General features: G+C 46.4%; 1 protein-coding gene across 2 annotated transcripts in view; it reads right to left on the bottom strand.

The window, feature by feature from the left end:
* LOC121577893 (arf-GAP with coiled-coil, ANK repeat and PH domain-containing protein 3) overlaps positions 1-20,561 on the bottom strand; it is a 129,041-nt gene that overhangs the window by 29,895 nt on the left and 78,585 nt on the right. For both annotated transcript variants that reach the window (XM_041891867.2, XM_041891865.2), the window contains exons 7-10: positions 20,245-20,289; positions 19,878-19,973; positions 19,475-19,549; positions 9,811-9,822 (exon numbers count right to left, since the gene is read on the bottom strand). In XM_041891867.2, the coding sequence (XP_041747801.1) occupies positions 9,811-9,822; positions 19,475-19,549; positions 19,878-19,973; positions 20,245-20,289 (228 nt within the window). The remainder of the gene's footprint in view (positions 1-9,810; positions 9,823-19,474; positions 19,550-19,877; positions 19,974-20,244; positions 20,290-20,561) is intronic.

Here is a 20,561-nt window from a genome sequence, read left to right as displayed (position 1 = left end):
ACTGTTGGGATGTTAAAGGGATGTTTTAGACACTGTTAGGATGTTAAAGGGATGTTTTAGACACTGTTAGGATGTTAAAGGGATGTTTTAGACACTGTTGGGATGTTAAAGGGATGTTTTAGACACTGTTGGGATGTTAAAGGGATGTTTTAGACACTGTTGGGATGTTAAAGGGATGTTTTAGACACTGTTGGGATGTTAAAGGGATGTTTTAGACACTGTTAGGATGTTAAAGGAATGTTTTTAGGACTCTTTTAAAGCTTCCCTGTCTAGACGAGATGAGGGGAAAAAAACTTCTGTCTGGAATCAGACAATCTGCACTTTATACCCAAAACCCTGTCTACCTACCTCTCTATCTCTCTACCTACATTTACATTTTAGTCATTTAGCAGACGCTCTTATCCAGAGTGACTTACAGGAGCATTTAGGGTTAAGTGCCTTGCTTAAGGGCACATCGACAGATTTTTCACCTAGTCGGCCTCTGACCTCTCTTAGAACCAGCGACCTTTCGGTTACTGGCACAACGCTCTTACCCACTAAGCTACCTGCCACCCTTACCTACCTCTCTCTATACCTACCCTTACCTACCTCTCTATCATTCTACCTCTCTATCCCTCTCTCTTCTTCTCAATTCAATGGCTCTCTCTCTCTCTCTCTCTCTCTCTCTCTCTCTCTCTCTCTCTCTCTCTCTCTCTCTCTCTCTCTCTCTCTCTCTCTCTCTCTCTCTCTCTCTCTCTCTCTCTCTCTCTCTCTCTCTCTCTCTCTCTCTCTCTCTCTCTCTCTCTCTCTCTCTCTCTCTCTCTCTCTCTCTCTCTCTCTCTCTCTCTCTCTCTCTCTCTCTCTCTCTCTCTCTCTCTCTCTACCTCTCTACCTCTCTACCTCTCTACCTCTCAATTCAATTTGATGGCGCTCTCTACCTACCTCTCTATCCTTCTACGTCTCTATCCTTCTACCTCTCTATATATCACTCTCTCTCTACCTACCTCTCTATCCCTCTACCTACCTCTCTCTCTCTCTCTTTCTCTAATTCAATTCTACCTCTATCCCCCCTCTCTCTCTCTATCCGTCTCTCTCTCTCTCTCTCTACCTACCTCTCTATCCCTCTCTTTCTCTAATTCAATTCTACCTCTATCCCCCCCTCTCTCTCTCTATCTCTCTACCTCTCTCTCTCTCTCTCTCTCTCTCTCTCTCTCTCTCTCTATCCCTCCCTCTCTCTCTCTATCCGTCTCTCTCTCTCTCTCTATCCCTCTCTCCCTTTCTGTCTGTTAATCCTTAAGCAGTGTGACATCATGCCATCTGTTGACTTCAGCCCGCCTGCCTGTGGGGAAAGGAGGGAGGGGAGTTTAGGATGGCATCATGCCCAGTTGAGGCTCTCCGCTGTCGGGTACAGCAGCCCTGGTGTCCCCTGGTCTCTGACCTCTCTGGATCTCCTTTAAGTGATCCCCTTATTTTAGTTTTCTGATTGCACATATAAACCTTACAGTATAACCAGTTCAGGGTCTATCCCTATAGTAGAACCAGTTCAGGGTCTACTCCTACAGTAGAATCAGTTCAGGGTCTACCCCCCCACAACAAAATTATATATATATACATACAGTACCAGTCAAAAGTTTGGACACACCTAGTCATTCAAGGGTTTGTCTTTATTTTTACTATAATAGTGAAGACATCAAAACTATGAAATAACACATATGGAACCACAAAAGTGTTAAACAAATCAAAATATATTTGAGATTTGAGATTCTTCAAATAGCCAACGTTTGCCTTGATGACAGCTTTGCACACTCTTGGCATTCTCTCAACCAGCTTCATGAGGTAGTCACCTGGAATGCATTTCAATTAACAGGTGTGCCTTGTTAAAAGTTAATTTGTGAAATTTCTTTCCTTCTTAATGTGTTTGAGCCAATCAGTTGTGTTGTGACAAGGTAGGAGTGGTATACAGAAGATAGCCCTATTTGGTAAAATACCAAGTCCATATTATGGCAAGAACAGCTCAAATATGCAAAGAGAATTGACAGTCCATCATGACTTTAATACATGATGGTCAGTCAATATGGACAATTTCAAGAACTTTGAAAGTTTCTTCAAGTGCAGTCGCAAAAATCATCAAGCGGTATTATGATGAAACTGGCTCTCATGAGGACCGCCACAGGAACGGAAGACCCAGAGTTACCTCTGCTGCAGAGGATAAGTTAATTAGAGTTACCAGCCTCAGAAATTGCAGCCCAAATAAATGCTTCACAGAGTTCAAGTAACAGACATATCTCAACATCAACTGTTCAGAGACTGCATGAATCGGGCCTACATGGTCGAATTGCTGCAAAGAAACCACTACTAAAGGACACCAACAAGAAGAAGAGACTTGCTTGGGCCAAGAAACACGAGCAATGGACATTAGACCGGTGGAAATGTGTCCTTTTGGTTTGATGAGTCCAAATTTGAGATGTGTAAGGGCTATTTGACCAAGAAGGATAGTGATGGAGTGTTGCATCAGATGACCTGGCCTCCATAATCACCTGACCTCAACCCAATTGAGATGGTTTGGGATGAGTTGGACGGCAGAGTGAAGAAGGGCAACAAGTGCTCAGCATATGTAGGAACTCGTTCAAGACTGTTGGAAAAGCATTCCAGGTGAAGATGGTTGAGAGAATGCCAAGAGTGTGCAAAGCTGTCATCAAGGCAAAGGGTGGCTACTTTGAAGAATCTAAAATATATTTTGATTTGTTTAACACTTTTTTGGTTACTACATGATTCCATATGTGTTATTTCATAGATTTGATGTCTTCACTATTATTCTACAATGTAGAAAATAGTAAAAAAATAAAGAAAAACTTTTGAATGAGTAGGTGTTCTAAAACTTTTGACCGGTAGTGTAGTTTTTTTTAAAAAATTTTAGGAACTCAGTCCGGCTTGAAAGTTGTAATAGTAGAATGCACAAGGTGCCATTTCTAAATTGGGTATTGCATCATCAGTTCCTTTTGTCATGTCAGTCACTGCACACCTTAGATCAACTAGCCCATGTCAGCTAACGTTTATTTATTTCGTTTTTTTAGCACATAGATCATTCTTCACTCATATCACATGAATACACATTAGACATGGTAAAAATGTAGAGAATTGCAAAATAATTAGCTTTAAAACTGCAACATTTTCTTTGCACCCCATGACAAAATGTGTAGAATTGCAGGAAATAAGCTTTAAACCTGCAAAATTCTCTCCACCAACATGAACAGTGCTTGTGCCCATAGAAATAGACGTGGTGCGCGGGGGAGGGGGGGGGGGGGGATGATGGGACTGGACATGACAGTGTGGTGGAGCATCAGAACATGGCAGTGTGGTGGAGCATCAGAACATGACAGTGTGGTGGAGCATCAGAACATGACAGTGTGGTGGAGCATCAGAACATGGCAGTGTGGTGGAGCATCAGAACATGGCAGTTTAGTGGAGCATCAGAACATGACAGTGTGGTGGAGCATCAGAACATGACAGTGTGGTGGAGCATCAGAACATGACAGTGTGGTGGAGCATCAGAACATGACAGTGTGGTGGAGCATCAGAACATGACAGTGTGGTGGAGCATCAGAACATGACAGTGTGGTGGAGCATCAGAACATGACAGTGTGGTGGAGCATCAGAACATGACAGTGCAGTGGAGCATCAGAACATGACAGTGTGGTGGAGCATCAGAACATGACAGTGTGGTGGAGCATCAGAACATGACAGTGTGGTGGAGCATCAGAACATGACAGTGTGGTGGAGCATCAGAACATGACAGTGTGGTGGAGCATCAGAACATGACAGTGTGGTGGAGCATCAGAACATGACAGTGTGGTGGAGCATCAGAACATGACAGTGCAGTGGAGCATCAGAACATGGCAGTGTGGTGGAGCATCAGAACATGACAGTGTGGTGGAGCATCAGAAGATGACAGTGCAGTGGAGCATCAGAACATGACAGTGTGGTGGAGCATCAGAACATGACAGTGTGGTGGAGCATCAGAAGATGACAGGGGGAGATGTAGGCAGAAGTAATAGTAAAGTTAGCCAGTCAGTCCTCCTACTACTAGTAAAGTTACCCACAGTCACAGTCCTCCTACTACTAGTAAAGTTAGCCAGTCAGTACTCCTACTACTAGTAAAGTTAGCCAGTCACAGTCCTCCTACTACTAGTAAAGTTACCCACAGTCACAGTACTCCTACTACTAGTAAAGTTACCCACAGTCACAGTACTCCTACTACTAGTAAAGTTACCCACAGTCACAGTACTCCTACTACTAGTAAAGTTAGCCAGTCAGTACTCCTACTACTAGTAAAGTTACCCACAGTCACAGTACTCCTACTACTAGTAAAGTTACCCACAGTCACAGTCCTCCTACTACTAGTAAAGTTACCCACAGTCACAGTACTCCTACTACTAGTAAAGTTACCCACAGTCACAGTACTCCTACTACTAGTAAAGTTACCCACAGTCACAGTACTCCTACTACTAGTAAAGTTAGCCAGTCAGAGCCCTCCTACTACTAGTAAAGTTAGCCAGTCAGTACTCCTACTACTAGTAAAGTTAGCCAGTCAGAGCCCTCCTACTACTAGTAAAGTTAGCCAGTCAGAGCCCTCCTACTACTAGTAAAGTTAGCCAGTCAGAGCCCTCCTACTACTAGTAAAGTTAGCCAGTCAGAGCCCTCCTACTACTAGTAAAGTTAGCCAGTCAGAGCCCTCCTACTACTAGTAAAGTTAGCCAGTCAGAGCCCTCCTACTACTAGTAAAGTTAGCCAGTCAGTACTCCTACTACTAGTAAAGTTAGCCAGTCAGAGCCCTCCTACTACTAGTAAAGTTAGCCAGTCAGTACCTCCTACTACTAGTAAAGTTAGCCAGTCAGAGCCCTCCTACTACTAGTAAAGTTAGCCAGTCAGTACTCCTACTACTAGTAAAGTTAGCCAGTCAGAGCCCTCCTACTACTAGTAAAGTTAGCCAGTCAGTACTCCTACTACTAGTAAAGTTAGCCAGTCAGAGCCCTCCTACTACTAGTAAAGTTAGCCAGTCAGTACTCCTACTACTAGTAAAGTTAGCCAGTCAGAGCCCTCCTACTACTAGTAAAGTTAGCCAGTCAGTACTCCTACTACTAGTAAAGTTAGCCAGTCAGTACTCCTACTACTAGTAAAGTTAGCCAGTCAGAGCCCTCCTACTACTAGTAAAGTTAGCCAGTCAGAGCCCTCCTACTACTAGTAAAGTTAGCCAGTCAGAGCCCTCCTACTACTAGTAAAGTTAGCCAGTCAGTACTCCTACTACTAGTAAAGTTAGCCAGTCAGAGCCCTCCTACTACTAGTAAAGTTAGCCAGTCAGAGCCCTCCTACTACTAGTAAAGTTAGCCAGTCAGAGCCCTCCTACTACTAGTAAAGTTAGCCAGTCAGAGCCCTCCTACTACTAGTAAAGTTAGCCAGTCAGAGCCCTCCTACTACTAGTAAAGTTAGCCAGTCAGTACTCCTACTACTAGTAAAGTTAGCCAGTCACAGTACTCCTACTACTAGTAAAGTTAGCCAGTCAGTACTCCTACTACTAGTAAAGTTAGCCAGTCAGAGCCCTCCTACTACTAGTAAAGTTAGCCAGTCAGAGCCCTCCTACTACTAGTAAAGTTAGCCAGTCAGAGCCCTCCTACAACTAGTAAAGCTACCCACAGTCACAGTACTCCTACTACTAGTAAAGTTAGCCAGTCAGAGCCCTCCTACTACTAGTAAAGTTAGCCAGTCAGTCCTCCTACTACTAGTAAAGTTAGCCAGTCAGAGCCCTCCTACTACTAGTAAAGTTAGCCAGTCAGAGCCCTCCTACAACTAGTAAAGCTACCCACAGTCAGAGCACTCCTACTACTAGTAAAGTTAGCCAGTCAGAGCCCTCCTACTACTAGTAAAGTTAGCCAGTCAGAGCCCTCCTACTACTAGTAAAGTTAGCCAGTCAGAGCCCTCCTACTACTAGTAAAGTTAGCACAGTCAGAGCCCTCCTACAACTAGTAAAGTTAGCCCAAGTCAGAGTCACTCCTACTACTAGTAAAGTTAGCCAGTCAGAGTACTCCTACTACTAGTAAAGTTAGCCAGTCAGTACTCCTACTACTAGTAAAGTTAGCCAGTCAGAGCCCTCCTACTACTAGTAAAGTTAGCCAGTCAGTAGCTCCTACTACTAGTAAAGTTAGCCAGTCAGAGCCCTCCTACTACTAGTAAAGTTAGCCAGTCAGTAGCCCTCCTACTACTAGTAAAGTTAGCCAGTCAGAGCCCTCCTACTACTAGTAAAGTTAGCCAGTCAGAGCCCTCCTACTACTAGTAAAGTTAGCCAGTCAGAGCCCTCCTACTACTAGTAAAGTTAGCCAGTCAGAGCCCTCCTACTACTAGTAAAGTTAGCCAGTCAGAGCCCTCCTACTACTAGTAAAGTTAGCCAGTCAGAGCCCTCCTACTACTAGTAAAGTTAGCCAGTCAGTACTCCTACTACTAGTAAAGTTAGCCAGTCAGAGCCCTCCTACTACTAGTAAAGTTAGCCAGTCAGTACTCCTACTACTAGTAAAGTTAGCCAGTCAGAGCCCTCCTACTACTAGTAAAGTTAGCCAGTCAGTACTCCTACTACTAGTAAAGTTAGCCAGTCAGTCCTCCTACTACTAGTAAAGTTAGCCAGTCAGAGCCCTCCTACTACTAGTAAAGTTAGCCAGTCAGTACTCCTACTACTAGTAAAGTTAGCCAGTCAGAGCCTCCTACTACTAGTAAAGTTAGCCAGTCAGAGTCCTCCTACTACTAGTAAAGTTAGCCAGTCAGAGCCCTCCTACTACTAGTAAAGTTAGCCAGTCAGAGCCCTCCTACTACTAGTAAAGTTAGCCAGTCAGCCCTCCTACTACTAGTAAAGTTAGCCAGTCAGAGCCCTCCTACTACTAGTAAAGTTAGCCAGTCAGTACTCCTACTACTAGTAAAGTTAGCCAGTCAGAGCCCTCCTACTACTAGTAAAGTTAGCCAGTCAGTACTCCTACTACTAGTAAAGTTAGCCAGTCAGAGCCCTCCTACTACTAGTAAAGTTAGCCAGTCAGTACTCCTACTACTAGTAAAGTTAGCCAGTCAGAGCCCTCCTACTACTAGTAAAGTTAGCCAGTCAGAGCCCTCCTACTACTAGTAAAGTTAGCCAGTCAGTACTCCTACTACTAGTAAAGTTAGCCAGTCAGAGCCCTCCTACTACTAGTAAAGTTAGCCAGTCAGAGCCCTCCTACTACTAGTAAAGTTAGCCAGTCAGAGCCCTCCTACTACTAGTAAAGTTAGCCAGTCAGTACTCCTACTACTAGTAAAGTTAGCCAGTCAGAGCCCTCCTACTACTAGTAAAGTTAGCCAGTCAGTAGCTCCTACTACTAGTAAAGTTAGCCAGTCAGAGCCCTCCTACTACTAGTAAAGTTAGCCAGTCAGTACTCCTACTACTAGTAAAGTTAGCCAGTCAGAGCCCTCCTACTACTAGTAAAGTTAGCCAGTCAGAGCCCTCCTACTACTAGTAAAGTTAGCCAGTCAGAGCCCTCCTACTACTAGTAAAGTTAGCCAGTCAGTACTCCTACTACTAGTAAAGTTAGCCAGTCAGTACTCCTACTACTAGTAAAGTTAGCCAGTCAGAGCCCTCCTACTACTAGTAAAGTTAGCCAGTCAGAGCCCTCCTACTACTAGTAAAGTTAGCCAGTCAGAGCCCTCCTACTACTAGTAAAGTTAGCCAGTCAGTACTCCTACTACTAGTAAAGTTAGCCAGTCAGAGCCCTCCTACTACTAGTAAAGTTAGCCAGTCAGTACCTCCTACTACTAGTAAAGTTAGCCAGTCAGTCCTCCTACTACTAGTAAAGTTAGCCAGTCAGAGCCCTCCTACTACTAGTAAAGTTAGCCAGTCAGAGCCCTCCTACTACTAGTAAAGTTAGCCAGTCAGTACTCCTACTACTAGTAAAGTTAGCCAGTCAGAGCCCTCCTACTACTAGTAAAGTTAGCCAGTCAGTACTCCTACTACTAGTAAAGTTAGCCAGTCAGAGCCCTCCTACTACTAGTAAAGTTAGCCAGTCAGTCCTCCTACTACTAGTAAAGTTACCCACAGTCACAGTACTCCTACTACTAGTAAAGTTAGCCAGTCAGTCCTCCTACTACTAGTAAAGTTAGCCAGTCAGTCCTCCTACTACTAGTAAAGTTACCCACAGTCACAGTCCTCCTACTACTAGTAAAGTTAGCCAGTCAGAGCCCTCCTACTACTAGTAAAGTTAGCCAGTCAGAGCCCTCCTACTACTAGTAAAGTTAGCCAGTCAGAGCCCTCCTACTACTAGTAAAGTTAGCCAGTCAGAGCCCTCCTACTACTAGTAAAGTTAGCCAGTCAGTACTCCTACTACTAGTAAAGTTAGCCAGTCAGAGCCCTCCTACTACTAGTAAAGTTAGCCAGTCAGTACTCCTACTACTAGTAAAGTTAGCCAGTCAGTCCTCCTACTACTAGTAAAGTTAGCCAGTCAGTCCTCCTACTACTAGTAAAGTTAGCCAGTCAGTCCTCCTACTACTAGTAAAGTTAGCCAGTCAGTCCTCCTACTACTAGTAAAGTTAGCCAGTCAGTACTCCTACTACTAGTAAAGTTAGCCAGTCAGAGCCCTCCTACTACTAGTAAAGTTAGCCAGTCAGTCCTCCTACTACTAGTAAAGTTAGCCAGTCAGTAGCCTCCTACTACTAGTAAAGTTAGCCAGTCAGTACTCCTACTACTAGTAAAGTTAGCCAGTCAGAGCCCTCCTACTACTAGTAAAGTTAGCCACAGTCACAGTACTCCTACTACTAGTAAAGTTAGCCAGTCAGAGCCCTCCTACTACTAGTAAAGTTAGCCACAGTCACAGTACTCCTACTACTAGTAAAGTTAGCCACAGTCACAGTACTCCTACTACTAGTAAAGTTAGCCAGTCAGTACTCCTACTACTAGTAAAGTTAGCCACAGTCACAGTACTCCTACTACTAGTAAAGTTAGCCAGTCAGAGCCCTCCTACTACTAGTAAAGTTAGCCAGTCAGAGCCTCCTACTACTAGTAAAGTTAGCCAGTCAGACTCCTACTACTAGTAAAGTTAGCCAGTCAGAGCCCTCCTACTACTAGTAAAGTTAGCCAGTCAGTACTCCTACTACTAGTAAAGTTAGCCAGTCAGTACTCCTACTACTAGTAAAGTTAGCCAGTCAGTACTCCTACTACTAGTAAAATGAGGTAGAGTAAAGCATAGGAAAGACACTAAGAGCTAGAGTTGGTATACTGAATGGGTAGTCAATGCAGACAGACAGACACACAATGGCAGCAGTTTAATGGAGCCTGTTGTGGTGTCTTTTCAGAGGCCACACAATAACTCCGTCATGAGTTCATTGTACCAGCTGGCCTTGAGTCTAGTACACCCCCCCCCACACACACACACAGACATCAACCAAACTCTCCAACACAAATGCCCATACATGCAACCCCCCCCCATATACACCCACACAAAGCAAATCCCCCCATCCTCCACCTCCCCATCCTCCCTCTTCCTCTCCCCCATCCTCCCTCTTCCTCTCCCCATCCTCCACCTCCCCATCCTCCACCTCCCCATCCTCCCTCATCCTCTCCCCCATCCTCCACCTCCCCCATCCTCCCTCTTCCTCTCCCCCATCCTCCCTCTTCCTCTCCCCCATCCTCCACCTCCCCCATCCTCCCTCTTCCTCTCCCCCATCCTCCACCTCCCCATCCTCCCTCTTCCTCTCCCCCAACCTCCACCTCCCCCATCCTCCCTCTTCCTCTCCCCCATCCTCCCCCTCCCCCATCCTTTAAGTACTCACCTCCATCAGAGTCTGCAGAAGAGAAGAGACCATTGGTAGAAAGGAGAGAAAGAAACAAATGACTGTTAGGACAATCACATGGTCAGGAAGTAAACTGACATGTAGTTAGTGGTTATATGGTGAGTAACCCTTGATAAGATCAGTAGCCCTTGATAACATGAGTAGCCCTTGATAAGGTGAGTAGCCCTTGATAAGGTGAGTAGCCCTTGATAACGTGAGTAGCCCTTGATAAGGTGAGTAGCCCTTGATAAGGTCAGTAGCCCTTGATAAGGTGAGTAGCCCTTGATAACGTGAGTAGCCCTTGATAACGTGAGCAGCCCTTGATAAAGTGAGTAGCCTGAACACTTCACTGGCACAGCATCAGGCTGTAGAGGCCAGAGCCAAGACAGAAAAACACCCACAAACTCTCTCACACACACAGAGAGAGACCTGACCGAATTGTAAATGGCCCAGCCTGATGTTTGAAGAGTCCCAAAGCCAGCAGTAGACGCAAGCGCGCACGCACACACACACACACACACACACACACACACACACAACACACACACACACACACACAGTGTGTTAGAACAGGATATTGTTCTTTCTAAGTAAAGAGCTATTTTAGCTGTTCCAGACAACCACAAATAAAAGTCCCAAAACAAACTCACTAAAATGTTTTTGACAAAAGAGAAGAATGTACTTTCATAAAATAGTCTTATTTTAACTCTGTAAGAGTCCAAAAGTGAAAAACAAGTCACTGAGTTGAAGTTATTCTAATCATAATACATGGCTAGCATTTTGTTATTGTACTTCACTGTTCTCACAATCAAAGCAGACAGAAAGACGTCTCTAATCCCAAACAGCAAATGTTGAAATCTCTGGCTAAGCACAGAGAAGCTTTCATGAATGTTTGCTCTATTTTTAAATGAACAATCTTTTGATGCTAAAATAAGCGTCGTTAGTCCTGAAGAGACCCGTGGTTTTCAGATGGAGACAGCTCTGTTTGATATGTTGAGATGCAGTTCATTTTATACAGTTATTTGATATTAATAAAAAAATATATAATGTCACATTAAGGTTTTCACTGACTGAAAGCATTTCTCTGTGTGTGTGTGTGTGTGTGTGTGTGTGTGTGTGTGTGTGTGTGTGTGTGTGTGCGCGCGTGCGTGCGTGCGTGCGTGCGTGTGTGTGTGCGTGCGTGCGCTTCAGGAGGAAGGCCAATGGAAAATTGGACACTCGTGCTGTGGGCTTTGGAGTCTGGTCAGAACTGGCCGGACCTCAACGACCTGTGCAACCGGACTGGAGAGGAGCTCCGATGGAGACAGACTGGAGAGGAGCTCCGACGGACACGCAGACTGGAGAGGAGCTCCGACGGACACGCAGACTGGAGAGGAGCTCCGACGGACACGCAGACTGGAGAGGAGCTCCGACGGACACGCAGACTGGAGAGGAGCTCCGACGGACACGCAGACTGGAGAGGAGCTCCGACGGACACGCAGACTGGAGAGGAGCTCCGACGGACACGCAGACTGGAGAGGAGCTCCGACGGACACACAGACTGAGCCAGTGACTGGCTTCTGTCACCCATGATGGAACATCTCATCCTAACATCCAGGACAACACTCCTCGGTATCAGACGGAGAGAGCTACGCAACACTGGACTGGCCTGAGTCTGGAGGGGAAACTCACTGCTCTGAGGCTGCAGGGGAAACTCACTGCTCTGAGTCTGCAGGGGAAACTCAATGTTCTGAGTCTGCAGGGGAAACTCACTGTTCTGAGTCTGCAGGGGAAACTCACTGTTCTGAGGCTGCAGGGGAAACTCAATGTTCTGAGTCTGCAGGGGAAACTCAATGTTCTGAGTCTGCAGGGGAAACTCAATGTTCTGAGTCTGCAGGGGAAACTCACTGTTCTGAGGCTGCAGGGGAAACTCACTGTTCTGAGTCTGCAGGGGAAACTCACTGTTCTGAGGCTGCAGGGGAAACTCACTGTTCTGAGTCTGCAGGGGAAACTCACTGTTCTGAGGCTGCAGGGGAAACTCACTGTTCTGAGTCTGCAGGGGAAACTCACTGCTCTGAGTCTGCAGGGGAAACTCACTGTTCTGAGTCTGCAGGGGAAACTCACTGTTCTGAGTCTGCAGGGGAAACTCACTGCTCTGAGTCTGGAGGGGAAACTCACTGCTCTGAGTCTGCAGGGGAAACTCACTGCTCTGAGTCTGCAGGGGAAACTCACTGCTCTGGACTGTGCTGACCCCTCTGTCTCCCATTCCATGTACCAGAATGCTGCCATTGGCCAGGACATTCTCACCTTTACCTAGCACACTGGTACCCTGCAAACCATGATCCATTGTGTATTCTACATGAGTCAAATGTAATGGAGTCTGTTGCCCATGTTGTGAATGGTTGCTGTTCATACAAGGACCTATACATAGACATGACTGCCTTGTCGACCTGGTAGCCAGTGAGGTGAGACAGGTAGTCTCACCAACAGCCAACAATCATAAACATTCTTGTGTAAGAGGAAGTTGGTTTTGATGGTGATGCGTTTTCCTGTGTGCCAAATGTTGTTGTTGTTGTTGTGGGGGAGGCCAGAGGGAGGTGGGCTGTATCACCGCTACATGGAGCAGTCCTTTACCGACAATCTTCTAAAATACCAGCCCCTCGTAGCTCGCTTGAACAGCCTTGGACATGGGTGTGCAAGCTGCTAGCACTGATATTTGTCAGTCTTGGCCACGTATGTAGGCTTGCAGTACGTAGCCTTCAGATTGTGGGTCAGACACCTTAAGATTGTGGGCCAGACACCTTAAGATTGTGGGCCAGACACCTTCAGATTGTGGGCCAGACACCTTCAGAATGTGGGTCAGACACCTTCAGATTGTGGGCCAGACACCTTCAGATTGTGGGCCTGCCAAAGACCAAGGCAAAGCAGCTGGCGAGGTTCTGCTCCGTGTCAGCAGTCATGGGCAGTCTTGCCGTGTTAAAGAGGAGGTGCTTTTTGTACCCTTCAGTGTCCATGTACACAGGGACCTTTTGAGATATTTGGATCCTTGATTAATGTAAATCTGATTCGTGAATGGAAATAAAGTATTTAAAATGTGTGCGCGTGAGAGAGTAATATAGAAGAGAAATAGAGAAGGAGAGGTTGGGAACAGGATTGATAGAGAAGGAGAGGTTGGGAACAGGATTGATTGAGAAGGAAAGGTTGGAAACAGGAAATGATAGATAAGGAGGGGTTGGGAACAGGAAATTATAGAGAAGGAGAGGTTGAGAACAGGACTGATTGAGAAAGGAGAGGTTGGGAACAGGATTGATAGAGAAGGAGAGGTTGGGAACAGGACTGATAGAGAAGGAGAGGTTGGGAACAGGACTGATAGAGAAGGAGAGGTTGGGAACAGGTTTGATAGAGAAGGAGAGGTTGGGAACAGGACTGATAGAGAAGGAGAGGTTGGGAACAGGACTGATAGAGAAGGAGAGGTTGGGAACAGGATTGCTAGAGATGGAGAGGTTGGGAACAGGACTGATAGAGATGGAGAGGTTGGGAACAGGACTGATAGAGAAGGAGAGGTTGGGAACAGGATTGATTGAGGAGGAGAGGTTGGGAACAGGACTGATAGAGGAGGAGAGGTTGGGAACAGGACTGATATAGGAGGAGAGGTTGGGAACAGGACTGATAGAGAAGGAGGGGTTGGGAACAGGATTGATTGAGGAGGAGAGGTTGGGAACAGGACTGATAGAGAAGGAGAGGTTGGGAACAGGACTGATAGATAAGGAGGGGTTGGGAACAGGAAAGTATAGAGAAGGAGAGGTTGGGAACAGGATTGATTGAGAAGGAGAGGTTGGGAACAGGATTGATTGAGGAGGAGAGGTTGGGAACAGGACTGATAGAGGAGGAGAGGTTGGGAACAGGACTGATATAGGAGGAGAGGTTGGGAACAGGACTGATAGAGAAGGAGGGGTTGGGAACAGGATTGATTGAGGAGGAGAGGTTGGGAACCGGACTGATAGAGAAGGAGAGGTTGGGAACAGGACTGATAGATAAGGAGGGGTTGGGAACAGGAAAGTATAGAGAAGGAGAGGTTGGGAACAGAATTGATTGAGAAGGAGAGGTTGGGAACAGGATTGATTGAGAAGGAGAGGTTGGAAACAGGAAATTATAGATAAGGAGGGGTTGGGAACAGGACTGATTGAGAAAGAGAGGTTGGGAACAGGATTGATAGAGAAGGAGAGGTTGGGAACAGGACTGATAGAGAAGGAAAGATTGGAAACAGGATTGATTGAGAAGGAGAGGTTGGAAACAGGAAATGATAGATAAGGAGAGGTTGGGAACAGGATTGATAGAGAAGGAGAGGTTGGGAACAGGACTGATAGAGAAGGAGAGGTTGGGAACAGGACTGATAGAGAAGGAGAGGTTGGGAACAGGATTGCTAGAGATGGAGAGGTTGGGAACAGGACTGATAGAGATGGAGAGGTTGGGAACATGACTGATAGAGAAGGAGAGGTTGGGAACAGGATTGATTGAGGAGGAGAGGTTGGGAACAGGACTGATAGAGGAGGAGAGGTTGGGAACAGGACTGATATAGGAGGAGAGGTTGGGAACAGGACTGATAGAGAAGGAGGGGTTGGGAACAGGATTGATTGAGGAGGAGAGGTTGGGAACAGGACTGATAGAGAAGGAGAGGTTGGGAACAGGACTGATAGATAAGGAGGGGTTGGGAACAGGAAAGTATAGAGAAGGAGAGGTTGGGAACAGGATTGATTGAGAAGGAGAGGTTGGGAACAGGATTGATTGAGGAGGAGAGGTTGGGAACAGGACTGATAGAGGAGGAGAGGTTGGGAACAGGACTGATAGAGGAGGAGAGGTTGGGAACAGGACTGATAGAGAAGGAGGGGTTGGGAACAGGATTGATTGAGGAGGAGAGGTTGGGAACAGGACTGATAGAGAAGGAGAGGTTGGGAACAGGACTGATAGATAAGGAGGGGTTGGGAACAGGAAAGTATAGAGAAGGAGAGGTTGGGAACAGGATTGATTGAGAAGGAGAGGTTGGGAACAGGATTGATTGAGGAGGAGAGGTTGGGAACAGGACTGATAGAGGAGGAGAGGTTGGGAACAGGACTGATATAGGAGGAGAGGTTGGGAACAGGACTGATAGAGAAGGAGGGGTTGGGAACAGGATTGATTGAGGAGGAGAGGTTGGGAACAGGACTGATAGAGAAGGAGAGGTTGGGAACAGAACTGATAGATAAGGAGGGGTTGGGAACAGGAAAGTATAGAGAAGGAGAGGTTGGGAACAGAATTGATTGAGAAGGAGAGGTTGGGAACAGGATTGATTGAGAAGGAGAGGTTGGAAACAGGAAATTATAGATAAGGAGGGGTTGGGAACAGGACTGATTGAGAAAGAGAGGTTGGGAACAGGATTGATAGAGAAGGAGAGGTTGGGAACAGGACTGATAGAGAAGGAAAGGTTGGAAACAGGATTGATTGAGAAGGAGAGGTTGGAAACAGGAAATGATAGATAAGGAGGGGTTGGGAACAGGAAATTATAAAGAAGGAGAGGTTGGGAACAGGACTGATAGAGAAGGAGGGGTTGGGAACAGGATTGATTGAGGAGGAGAGGTTGGGAACAGGACTGATAGAGAAGGAGAGGTTGGGAACAGGAAATGATAGATAAGGAGAGGTTTGGAACAGGAAAGTATAGAGAAGGAGAGGTTGGGAACAGGATGGATTGAGAAGGAGAGGTTGGGAACAGGATTGATTGAAAAGGAGAGGTTGGAAACAGGAAATTATAGATAAGGAGGGGTTGGGAACAGGAAATTATAGAGAAGGAGAGGTTGGGAACAGGACTGATTGAGAAAGAGAGGTTGGGAACAGGATTGATTGAGAAGGAGAGGTTGGGAACAGGACTGATAGAGAAGGAAAGGTTGGGAACAGGATTGATTGAGAAGGAGAGGTTGGAAACAGGAAATGATAGATAAGGAGGGGTTGGGAACAGGAAATTATAGAGAAGGAGAGGTTGGGAACGGGACTGATTGTGAAAGAGAGGTTGGGAACAGGTTTGATAGAGAAAGAGAGGTTGGGAACAGGACTGATAGAGAAGGAAAGGTTGGGAACAGGCTTGATAGAGAAGGAGACGTTGGGAACAGGACTGACAGAAGGAGAGGTTGGGAACAGGACTGACAGAGAAGGAGAGGTTGGGAACAGGATTGATAGAGAAGGAGAGGTTGGGAACAGGACTGATAGAGAAGGAGAGGTTGGGAACAGGACTGAGAGAGAAGGAGAGGTTGGGAACATGATTGATAGAGAAGGAGACATTGGGAACAGGACTGATAGAGAAGGAGAGGTTGGGAACAGGATTGATAGAGAAGGAGAGGTTGGGAACAGGACTGATAGAGAAGGAGAGGTTGGGAACAGGATTGATAGAGAAGGAGACATTGGGAACAGGACTGACAGAGAAGGAGAGGTTGGGAACAGGATTGATAGGGAAGGAGAGGTTGGGAACAGGACTGATGGAGATGTTGAGAACAGGATTGCTAGAGAAGGAGAGGTTGGGAACAGGATTGATTGAGAAGGAGAGGTTGGGACCAGGAAATGATGGCGAGGTTGGGAACAGGATTGATAGAGAAGGAGAGGTTGGGAACAGGACTGCTAGAGAAGGAGAGGTTGGGAACAGGATTGATAGAGAAGGAGAGGTTGGGAACAGGAAATGATAGAGAAGGAGAGGTTGGGAACAGGATTGATAGAGAAGGAAACGTTGGGAACAGGACTGATAGAGAAGGAGAGGTTGGGAACATGATTGATAGGGAAGGAGAGGTCGGGAACCGGACTGATGGAGATGTTGGGAACAGGATTGCTAGAGAAGGAGAGGTTGGGAACAGGATTGTTTGAGAAGGAGAGGTTGGGAACAGGAAATGATAGATAAGGAGGGGTTGGGAACAGGAAATTATAGAGAAGGAGAGGTAGGGAACAGGATTGATTGAGAAGGAGAGGTTGGGAACAGGAAATTATGGCGAGGCTGGGAACAGGATTGATTGAGAAGGAGAGGTTGGGAACAGGACTGATAGAGAAGGAGAGGTTGGGAACAGGAGTGATAGAGAAGGAGAGGTTGGGAACAGGAGTGATAGAGAAGGAGAGGTTGGGAACAGGACTGATAGAGAAGGAGAGGTTGGGAACAGGATTGCTTGAGAAGGAGAGGTTGGGAACAGGACTGATAGAGAAGGAGAGGTTGGGAACAGGTTGATAGAAAAGGAGAGGTTGGGAACAGGATTGATAGAGAAGGAGAGGTTGGGAACAGGATTGATAGAGAAGGAGAGGTTGGGAACAGGAAATGATAGGGAATGAGAGGTTGGGAACAGGATTGATGGAGATGTTGGGAACAGGATTGCTAGATAAGGAGAGGTTTGGAACAGGATTGCTAGAGAAGGAGACGTTGGGAACAGGACTGATAGAGACGGAGCTGTTGGGAACAGGATTGATAGAGAAGGAGAGGTTGGGAACAGGACTGATAGCGAATGAGAGGTTGGGAACAGAATTGATAGAGAAGGAGAGGTTGGGAACAGGACTGATAGAGAAGGAGAGGTTGGGAACAGGATTGATAGGGAAGGAGAGGTTGGGAACAGGACTGATGGAGATGTTGGGAACAGGATTGCTAGAGAAGGAGAGGTTTGGAACAGGATTGCTAGAGAAGGAGAGGTTGGGAACAGGATTGATAGAGAAGGAGAGGTTGGGAACAGGATTGCTAGAGTAGGAGAGGTTGGGACAGGATTGCTAGAGAAGGAGAGGTTGGGAACAGGATTGATTGAGAAGGAGAGGTTGGGAACAGGACTGATAGAGAAGGAGAGGTTGGGAACAGGACTGATAGAGAAGGAGAGGTTGGGAACAGGACTGATGGAGAAGGAGAGGTTGGGAACAGGATTGATAGAGAAGGAGACATTGGCAACAGGATTGATAGAGAAGGAGAGGTTGGGAACAGGAAATGACAGAGAAGGAGAGGTTGGGAACAGGATTGATAGAGAAGGAGAGGTTGGGAACAGGATTGATAGAGAAGGAGAGGTTGGGAACAGGAAATGATAGACAAGGAGAGGTTGGGAACAGGACTGATAGAGATGGAGCTGTTGGGAACAGGACTGCTAGAGAAGGAGAGGTTGGGAACAGGACTGATAGAGAAGGAGAGGTTGGGAACAGGATTGCTAGAGATGGAGAGGTTGGGAACAGGACTGATAGAGAAGGAGAGGTTGGGAACAGGACTGATAGAGAAGGAAAGGTTGGGAACAGGATTGATAGAGAAGGAGAGGTTGGGAACAGGACTGATAGAGAAGGAGAGGTTGGGAACAGGACTGATAGAGAAGGAGAGGTTGGGAACAGGATTGCTAGAGATGGAGAGGTTGGGAACAGGACTGATAGAGATGGAGAGGTTGGGAACAGGACTGATAGAGAAGGAGAGGTTGGGAACAGGATTGATTGAGGAGGAGAGGTTGGGAACAGGACTGATAGAGGAGGAGAGGTTGGGAACAGGACTGATATAGGAGGATAGGTTGGGAACAGGACTGATAGAGAAGGAGGGGTTGGGAACAGGATTGATTGAGGAGGAGAGGTTGGGAACAGGACTGATAGAGAAGGAGAGGTTGGGAACAGGACTGATAGATAAGGAGGGGTTGGGAACAGGAAAGTATAGAGAAGGAGAGGTTGGGAACAGAATTGATTGAGAAGGAGAGGTTGGGAACAGGATTGATTGAGAAGGAGAGGTTGGAAACAGGAAATTATAGATAAGGAGGGGTTGGGAACAGGACTGATTGAGAAAGAGAGGTTGGGAACAGGATTGATAGAGAAGGAGAGGTTGGGAACAGGACTGATAGAGAAGGAGAGGTTGGGAACAGGATTGATTGAGGAGGAGAGGTTGGGAACAGGACTGATAGAGGAGGAGAGGTTGGGAACAGGACTGATATAGGAGGATAGGTTGGGAACAGGACTGATAGAGAAGGAGGGGTTGGGAACAGGATTGATTGAGGAGGAGAGGTTGGGAACAGGACTGATAGAGAAGGAGAGGTTGGGAACAGGACTGATAGATAAGGAGGGGTTGGGAACAGGAAAGTATAGAGAAGGAGAGGTTGGGAACAGAATTGATTGAGAAGGAGAGGTTGGGAACAGGATTGATTGAGAAGGAGAGGTTGGAAACAGGAAATTATAGATAAGGAGGGGTTGGGAACAGGACTGATTGAGAAAGAGAGGTTGGGAACAGGATTGATAGAGAAGGAGAGGTTGGGAACAGGACTGATAGAGAAGGAGAGGTTGGGAACAGGACTGATAGAGAAGGAGAGGTTGGGAACAGGACTGATAGAGAAGGAGAGGTTGGGAACAGAACTGATAGAGAAGGAGAGGTTGGGAACAGGACTGATAGAGAAGGAGAGGCTGGGAACAGGATTGCTAGAGAAGGAGAGGTTGGGAACAGGACTGATAGAGAAGGAGAGGTTGGGAACATGATTGATAGAGAAGGAGAGGTTGGGAACAGGACTGATAGAGAAGGAGAGGTTGGGAACAGGAAATGATAGTAGTGAGGGATGAGAAGGAAGAGAGATTTGAGGGAGGAGAGGTGTGTGGTTCCTCACCCTGTGTTGTGTGTGTGTATAGTTCGTCACCCTCTGTTGTGTCTGTGTGTGTGTGTGTGTGTGTGTGTGTGTGTGTGGTTCCTCACCCTCTGTTGTATGGTAGCATGTTTGTGTTCCAGGTCTCTCTTCTCCATGGCTGAGTCTATGACTAGCTGATCCAGCTGCAGATTGGATCAACACAACACAGTTAGAGAGAACACACACGTGGCCTAGTCTGTGTGTTCCCAGTCTGGGTTTAGGAGTTCCTTCATTTGGCAGTTGGTCCTGTGGGATTAATGCCAGATACAATAGAGGCCAATCTCTCTCTGGGGCACCTTGTTTTCCTACTCTGTGACTGGGTCTATAATCAAACCAAACCCTCCTTATTACTAGTGTTTGTACTAGCGAGGCCTCTGTCAGCCTGACTTGGGGAGCAGGTGTATGGGGAGAGGCCCGAGGCCAACAGGTGTAAGATCTGTGGTCAGTGTTTGTGAGGTGCCTCTCTCTCACCTCTGCAGCTAGTTTCTTCATGTAGGGATCAATCTCATCCAATATGTTATAGCCCTGTTGAAACAAGGTGTACTGGGCACGCATGAACGACAGCATCTGAGAGAGAGAGAGAGAGAGAGAGAGAGAGAGGAGAGAGAGAGAGAGAGAGAGAGAGAGAGAGAGAGAGAGAGAGAGAGAGAGAGAGAGAGAGAGAGAGAGAGAGAGAGAGAGAGAGAGAGAGAGAGAGAGAGAGCGAGAGAGAGAGAGGATACGAGACGGAGTGAGAGAGAGAGACACAGATCATAGAACATATTATCTTGCTTCTAAACGGTTAAAGTAAGAGTTACAGCACAGCATCAGAGGCTTCGGTGAGAAGGACACCACTCACTGCATCAAGGATCTCAAACTTCTTCTTAGCCTGAAGAACATTGATCTGAAAAGATGGACAAAATTACATTTAGCGACTGAAGAGATCAGTTTGATTATTAGTAACCGTATAAATACAACAGTAGATCATGTTGGAGCCAAGTTAACGTTATATTTACTTCTAGTAGAAAGATGTCAAGCCACAAATATGGACTGAGGAATCATGGCATCACATAGTGGATAGTACTGGTATTGCAGTCACTGAGAGAAGAGTGTGACGGGAACCTGAGAAATAACTTTTGTATCCACCACATGTAGCCTGTGTATCTTTACAAGGGT

Source organism: Coregonus clupeaformis, chromosome 12 (assembly GCF_020615455.1).
Source record: "Coregonus clupeaformis isolate EN_2021a chromosome 12, ASM2061545v1, whole genome shotgun sequence".
Classification (NCBI taxonomy): Eukaryota; Metazoa; Chordata; class Actinopteri; order Salmoniformes; family Salmonidae; genus Coregonus; species Coregonus clupeaformis.
The sequence above is the reverse complement of the archived record's forward strand: the minus strand, read 5'-3'. Positions and strand labels throughout refer to the sequence as shown.